Here is an 8,089-nt window from a genome sequence, read left to right on the forward strand (position 1 = left end):
AGAAAGGGAGACACAGAATCTGAAGACAGGCTCCAGGCTGAGCTGTCAGCACAGATCCCAATATGGGGCTCAAACGCACGAACCGTGAGATCATGACCTGAGCCAAACTGGATGCTTAGCTGACTGAGCACCCAGGTGACCCAGCACTATTGTGTTTTGAGTGGTCCCTGTTCAGATTCCTGCCCCAGTCTTACCTTTCTTTCTTTTTTCTTCACCTCCTTCCCTGGTCTACAGGGAGCATTGGCTTTGGTCCCATAGGGATATTCCTACTGACAACCAAGTGAGTGAACTTTGATGTACATGCCCCCTCAATCATGACTTCAGATGAGGCCACAGCCCTGTTGACAGCTTAACTACAACCTCATGAGTCACCTTAAGCCTGAGTTACCAAGCTAATCACTCAGGTTCTGGCCCACTGAAGCTAGGAGCCTCTAGGTTTTGTGAGTAACTCATTAAGGGGGATTAGGTAATTAATACAGATTTTGGTGCCTGGAAGTGGGGTGCTGCCATAACAAATACCTAAAATATGGGTGTGGCTTCAGGACAAGGGAATGGGTGGAAGTTGGAATAACTTTGAGGATTTTGAAGAGACTATTCATGAAAGCTTAACCTTGAAAATACTTGTGTGTGTGTGTGTGTGTGTGTGTGTGTGTGTAATTCTTGGACTCTGGGGAGGAGAGTCATGTTTCCTTGGAAGGTGCCTTCTAGGGCCATCATTTATTTTGGAGCCACGCCATTTTCCTGATCAGGTCTTTCACTGCTTGCTTAACTTGTTGGTTCCTGAGAGTGTAGATGAAGGGATTTAAGAGGGGGGCAATAATTGTATTGATTAGGGACACTCCTTTGTTGAAATCAACCCCCTTGCCTGGAGACGGCTTCACATACATGAAGAAACAGCTGCCATAGCACAGGGTGACCACAATGATATGGGAGGAACAGGTGGAGAAAGTCTTCTTTCTCTCTTGGACAGAGGGGATCCTGACAATTGTCCGAATGATCTGGATGTAGGATATGGTGATCAGCATCAGAGTGCTGACCAGCGCCACCACAGCCAGGGTAAAATCCACCATCTCTAATACCTGTGGCCCAGTGCACACCACCTCCATTAGAGGGGTATAGTCGCAGAAGAAGTGGTTGATGTGGGTGTCACAGAATGGAAGCTGACTGGTCAGGATGACAGGCACTATGATGAAGGAGAATCCTGTCAGCCAGCAGGTGAGGATAAGCTGTGTGCACACTCTGTTGCTCATGAGGATGGGGTAGTGGAGGGGCTGGCAGATGGCAATGTACCGGTCATAGGCCATGGCTGTGAGGAGGAGGAACTCTGTAGCCCCCAGGAAGATGTGGAAAAAGTCCTGAGTAATGCAGCCAGCAAAACTGATGGTCTTGGTCCCTGTGGCAATGTTGAGCAACATCTTGGGCACAATGACAGTCTGGAACCAAATTTCTAGGCAGGACAGATTCCGCAGGAAGAAGTACATTGGGGTTTGCAGGCGTGTGTCCAGCAAGGTCAGGCTGATGACAACCAGGTTTCCAGAGACAGTCACAAGGTAGGCAAGCAGCAGGAGCAGGAAAACTGCCACCTGAAGCTCTTTGGTGTCTGTCAGGCCTTGGAGAAAGAACTCAGTCACTACGGTCTGATTGGCCATTGTGGGGCCTCAGCCCTTTCCAGAAATGTGCAACCTGGGCAGATAGGAGCATCAGAAATTACGATGAAGAAGACGAAAATTTCTGCCAAAGTGCATCATTCTTTTACCTGTCCAATATCTCCCTATGGATTCAGGAACACAGAGCAGAAGCTTCTGGAGACTCTTCCCTAGTCAGAAATCAGCCTAGATCTTTCAGAATCTTTGAGGAATTGAATGTCAGTGACTTTACCCTCCCCTTTCCTTCTTTCTTTCCTCTTTTTTTCCTTTTATTTCCTCTGAGAAAGGCCACAGGAATTATCTGCTGTTCCCCAGTTTTCTTTAAAACTTGCAAACACTTATTCATCCTTCAAGATCCAGTCTAAGTATGACCTCTTCTACAAGGCCTTTCCTGTAAGCCCTAGGCTGATTCTGCTGCTTTCTTCCAGCTCTGGTAACACAAAATATTTCTGTGTTATATTTCTGTGGAATCAGTGATGTAGGATAGAACCTCTCTTCCCTGCCAGGCCATAAATACCTTGAGCTTAGGGACTGCTTTTTGTTCATCTGTGTATCTCAGCACTTACCTTTCCCTTATCAGTAGATATACTGGTCTTCTCAGATCTGTATTCATGGCAAAATTTTCTTTTTCCTTCAAACCTTTCATTTAAGTTCTAGCTAGTTAACATACAGTGTATTATTGTTTTCAGGAGTAGAGTTTAGTGATTCATCACTTGCATATAACACCCAGTGCTCAACTTTTTTTGAATGCCCTCCTTTTTTAGAAAAAATTTTAAACGTTTATTTTTGAGAGACAGATGGCGAGTGAGGGAGGGGCAGAGACAGAGGGAGACACAAAATCTGAAGCAGGCTCCAGGCTCTGAGCTGTCAGCACCAAACCTGATACGGTGCTTGAACCCACAAACCATGAGATCATGAACCTGAGCTGCAGTTAGATGCTTAACTGACTGAGCAGCACAGGCACCCTGACCAGTGCCTTCCTTAATATCCATCACCCATTTAGCTCATCTCCCACCCACCTTCCTCCATCAACTTTCAGTTTCACAACAAAATTTCCTACTTCCTAAAGCATTGCTTGCATATATAGCATGTATTTTGGAATAAGAAGCATTTTTTTTCACTTACCTTGCTGTTTGCTTACATTGAACCCTTATTAAAAGTTGTCTGATGTTTGTACCTGGATTGTAAACTACTGGAAGAGAGGGAGTGTCTTACTCAGACTTCCTTCCCCCTACTCCCAGCTTTATCAAGGTATAATTTATAAGTAAAACTGTGATGATTTGATATATGTATACATTGTGAAAGGACCCCAAAGCTAATCAGCACATCCATCACCTTGCACATTAACTTTTTTTTGTGAAAACATTTAAGTTCTATTTTCTTAGGAAATTTCAATTACACAATACAGTATTATAAACTATAGCCACCATGGTCTTTTTTTTTTTTTAAATAATAAAGTCTGCTTTATTTCTCTTCCTGTGCCACCCTTTCACATATATGCTGTCTGCCTGAATTCCTGATACAGAAAAACGTGAATGATGTACACCAGTGTGCACACCCAAATGACTACAGGAGGCCAACAGGTCATGCAAATGAGGAGAAAATGCCAGATGGAGAGCGCCTGCTTTACCAGAGACATGGACAAACAATGACAACTGCCAGCTGGCACGGGACAGGAGCGGAGATGGAGTGGTGGGCACACCAAACAGCTGTCCCTCAGCTCAGGTCAAGTTGCCAAATCTTTGAAGAGGCTAGAAACCTAAATTTTTGTGTGAAATATCTTTTTAAATCTTACCCAATAATTTGTAACATTTAAAAAATGTTGGTTGAGCCAAAACTAATTTTTCAAAGGTTGCTGCAAGCCAGGTTCAGTACACGGCCATCGGTTTTCAAATTCTGCACTAAGAGGACAATGGATAAAACAAAGTTCTCGTCTATCTCAGGCCTCTTGTCTAAGCTGAGAAACAGCTTTTTCTTCCCCACAGTGGTTGTCTTGTGGAGGGGCTTACCTTATGTCACAACTCCACAAAGCGGGCTTCTAGAGTCTGGGACAGTTGGGAACAAGGTGTCAGCAGATCAAGCTTGTGAAGGCCTATTGTAAGATGCTCTTCAACCCCCAGGTCCATCTCTTGCCCAGAATTCTGTAACCTCCCCGGAGCTGCCACAGAGGTTCAGGCCCCTGAGCCCAGCCTGGGCCTAAGGCAATGTCTAGATCTCCACCCGTTGGCTTGCAACCTTTGAGAGCATCACCCACACTCCTGGAATATTTCTGGGTAGTGTTGGAAGCCCATGGTGGGTCCAGGTCCCACCGTGCCAGAAGCAACCCACTGGCACCCTGGCCCCTGTGCCCCCCGGCACCAGGCCTATGGACTCACTGGTGCCTGTCACGGCTCACTTCTGGCCAAAGCGCCTGCTCCACTGGGGACCGGGGTAGGGGCGGAGACTGCTGTGGGTCAACCGATGCGCCGCAGCTCCTGAGCTCTGAAGAAGCAGCGCCCACACTCTGGGCAGGGGTAGGGCTTCTTGCGGTGTGCGCGTGCACGTGACGCTGAAGGCGCGACCACAGTCCTCGCAGGGGAAGGGAGTCTCACCGCCGTGGGCCCGCTGGTGCTGGTAGAGGCAGAGCTCTGGCTAAAGCAGCGGCCACAGTCAGTACAGCAACAGGGCTTCCGGTCTGCGTGGAGGGCCAAGCGCTGCGTGAAGCCTGGCCACAGACCAGGCAGCGGTGGGGCCGCTCTCGCGATGGCTGGCCCGGTGCTTGCTCGCAGAGGAGGCCTGGCCAAACCCTCGCCACAGTCAGGGCTACAGAAGGGCTTCTCGCCCGCGTGGGTGCACAGGTGCGCCACCAGGACCGAGCGCCAGGCAAAACTCCTACTGCGCATGTTAGCAGCCGTGATGCTGGTCAACTCTGGGGACGGGGGTAGGTACAGAGTCGGAGGTGAGCTCAGTGGGTTGCTTTGACCGGCCGCTCCGAGCTGTGAGGGAGCCCAGCAGAAGGATGTTTCAGAGCCTCAGCCCAGGAGGCCGAGCTTCCACAGAAAGAATCTTCTCTGGTGCCTCAGTCCTTTCCTATCCTTTTCTGGAACCTGCCTCTGCTTCGGTCACTCTACCGGATCCCGGCCATCAGGGCCCCACAGGTCGGCCTCTTCCTCCACCCAGATGAAAGCTGGTTTAGTGCCTCGGAACATTAGGGGAGGAGAATACAAAGCCCACACAGCTGGGAGGCCGTCCCCTTCTGTCCCGACTTCCAGGCCTGGGGCCTCCCACTGCGGTGCCTGCGGGAGGGTGGGCCGGTGAGTGGGGAGGTGGGGTCTCACCAAGCATGCCCAGATGGCTGTAGGCCTCCGACCCCACGTCTGCGTGGGTCGCAGACACCCCCACTCCTACCAGGAGCAGTACACTACGTCCGCGAAGCTGATGGTTGCCCACAGTCCTCGCTCCCGGCAGCCCCAAACGGTTTCCACACGGGGAGCTAGGCTGGAGCTGGCGCTTTGGCAAGTGCCAGGGTTCCTGGAGCCTCCTGCCCGAGAGGATGCCCCAGGGGTTGGGCTCCCTTTGGTAGGCCCCGAGTGAGGCACTGGGACCCTCAAGGGCCCACTAGGGTGGCTAAAGACCAAGAGCTGCTAGCAGAAGGGACACGGACCGTCAGAAAGCTCTAGTCACTATGTTATACATTAGATCTTCAGACCTTATTCATCTTATAACTGAAAGCTTGTACCCTTCTACCAAGCTCTTTCCATTCATCCTCTACCCCAATCCATGGCAACCACCATTCTACTCTGTTTCCTCCAGTTTGACTTTTTATTTCGATTCTATATATAAACATAAAGACAAATCATACAGTATTTGTCTTTCTCTGTCTGGCTTGTTTCGCATAGCATAATGGCCTCCAAGTTCATCTATGTCATTGCAAATGGCAGGACTTTCTCCTTTTTTGAGGCCAAATAATATTCCCTTTATCTATCTATCTATCTATCTATCTATCTATCTATCTATCTATCTATCATCTATCTATCTATCTCTCTATCTCTCTATCTATCTATCTACCTATCTATCTCATTTTCTTTATCCTTTCATCCATTGATAGGCAACTAGGTTGTTTCCATACCTTGGGTACTGTGAATAATGTTGCAATGAATATGGGAGCACAGGGATCTCTTTGAGATAATGATTTTGTTTCCCTTGGATACATATCCAGAAGTGGGATTGCTGGGTTATACGGTGGTTCTCTCTTTAATTTCTTGAGGAACCTCTACACTCTTTAACATAGTGGCTGTGCCAGTTTACATTCCTGTCAACAGTACACAATGGTTCTCTTTTCTCCACATTCTCACCAGCACTTGTTATCTCGTTTTTTTGACAGTAGACACCCTGACAAGTGTGAGATGACATATCGTTGTGGCTTTGATTTGCATTTACTTGATGGTTAGTGATGTTGGCATCTTTTCATGTATTTGTTTGCCATATGTATATCTTCTTTGGAAAGATGTCTATTCAGGTGCTCAGACCCCTTTCTCATACTGATCTCTGGCACGTGATTAGTTACCTAAACCTTTACAGCTAAACCCTGTAAAGATTGCTAGGGCAGTCTGACAAGAAATGAAATACAGTGAGGCTTACTGCACCCAGGTTTTGATAAGGTAAACTTCACAGATATTAACTATTGGCCTAGGGCCATGGTGAGAACCTAAAAAATAAGTAGAAGCCTCTTGAATGTTTTCTTACCTTGATCAGATCCTCTGAGACTCTTAGGTATGTTGTTTTATTGAGTAGAAAGGGGGTTTTTCTTTGGAGAAAGCTATGGAATTCTTACGAAGGATTTTCTCTCATTCTTTTTCATTTGAGACCAATGGCCTAAGACCCATTTCTCCCTTGGTCCCTTTCATTGCTCTTTAAATGTAGGGTGTAGGGGACACCTACATTGTGCGATGTGCCAAATGATTCACTGCAGTGGATATGAGTCTTCTAGTTACATCATTTCATAAAACCTGAGGTGTAATTCAGTTTGAGACACACTATTATTTCATGTGCCATTAAGAAAGAAACATGCTGACCCAACTAGACAATGACCCCATGCTAAAATGCCATTAATCATAAGATTCCTCCCAGTTTCAGAGATGTTGAAATGTATGTCTTAAAGTTGCTAAGCTATGGGATTTATTTTTAGCTTATTAAATAAGTTTGTTTCTCCAGAAAAGTGTTGTAAGACGAAGAGGTTACCACTTATGTTTTCTTTAGGAGTTTTATGGTTTAGGTCTTACTCAAGACTAGTATAACATTGCCAGGCAACTCTATTTTATGAAAAAAAATATTCTGTGTATGTTTTAAAACATAAACCATATGCTTTTGTATCTTTACATGTAAATAATTTAAAATTTAATTATCATATACATATATTGGTGATATTTCCTCAATTTTGTTTAAAAGTTTTCACTGATGGGATATATGATTTAAAAACTTTGGAAAATTTTTGCCTAGGGACCTGTTGCCTATGTTTCCTTTCACAAGCAGCCGGTGTTTGTAAAGAGGTTCATTTTCTTTTTGGAAAGTACTATACTTTAGCTTCTTCTTCTTTTTAAGTTTCTGAGCCTGTTGTTTCCTCAGAATGAGCACAAGAAAGCTCCTAGGAACAGTAGCTAATGTGCCTAGTAATTCAGAAACCTTGGTCTTGGGTCATTTCTGGGCCCTGGCAAGGGAAGCTATGCTCTGCCCCTCCCTCCTCTTCTGCACAATGACAGGTTACCTGAGAAGTGGCCTCAGGAACTCACCAGCCCAGGGACAACACAAGTTTTTCGGGCCTCTGAGGATCCCCAAAAGAGGGAGCAGGGAGTGTACAGTCTGGCAAGTCCTCTGTGGTTTCATGAAAAGAGCTTTGACTTGCAGCGAGATGTCAAGGCAACTCTGTAGAAATAGTTACAGGACTACATTTCCATAGAAGTCTTCTCTTGATCCACTCTTCTTTTCTCTCTAGCTCTCTCTTCCCCTTCAGCAGCAACAATCCAAAAGGTAGCTATCCAAAGACAATTCTGTTGCTTAGTCAACATCCAAACCATGCAGCAGAAGGGTCAGGGAAAGTCTGAGGCCGGGCTGGAAGCTTCCTCCTCGTGCTGTGGTCCATGGTTCCTCCTGGAATCTGAGGTTCTGAAGTTTTAGGTCATTTGAGAGGCTTCTGAACAGGTTCTGTTCAATGAAAAGGGACGTTTGCTTTATAGACTCTTCTGTTACAGACTCAGGGGATCAATGCTGGGGAAAAACCAAGTGGTGCCCAGGGGAATTTGTAATCAGAATTCACTAATTCACTCAGGATATAGTTGTTCTGCCCAGGATATAGTTGTTGATAATGTAGTTGGTAATAACTGATGAAAAATTTTTTAAATTTAGTTTAAATTTTATTTGCAGTGTTGTTAACATAGAGCATTATATTAGTTTCAGGTGTTCAATAT

The 8,089-nt window shown here is 46.0% G+C and overlaps 1 protein-coding gene and 1 pseudogene across 1 annotated transcript; both read right to left on the minus strand.

Moving 5' to 3' along the window:
- Positions 1-713: 713 nt before the first annotated feature.
- Positions 714-1,649, minus strand: LOC115305156 (olfactory receptor 2AP1-like). The gene has a single exon (XM_029955466.1). It carries the CDS (start codon positions 1,647-1,649, stop codon positions 714-716), a length of 936 nt encoding a protein of 311 aa, XP_029811326.1.
- Positions 1,650-3,738: 2,089 nt separating this feature from the next.
- On the minus strand, positions 3,739-7,764 carry LOC115305157 (annotated as a pseudogene).
- Positions 7,765-8,089: the final 325 nt, after the last annotated feature.

Source organism: Suricata suricatta, chromosome 10 (assembly GCF_006229205.1).
Source record: "Suricata suricatta isolate VVHF042 chromosome 10, meerkat_22Aug2017_6uvM2_HiC, whole genome shotgun sequence".
Taxonomy (NCBI): Eukaryota; Metazoa; Chordata; class Mammalia; order Carnivora; family Herpestidae; genus Suricata; species Suricata suricatta.

Excerpts from the sequence above, each read along its gene's own strand:
- LOC115305156 (XM_029955466.1), bottom strand. The coding sequence starts at position 1,649 with ATGGCCAATCAGACCGTAGTGACTGAGTTCTTTCTCCAAGGCCTGACA.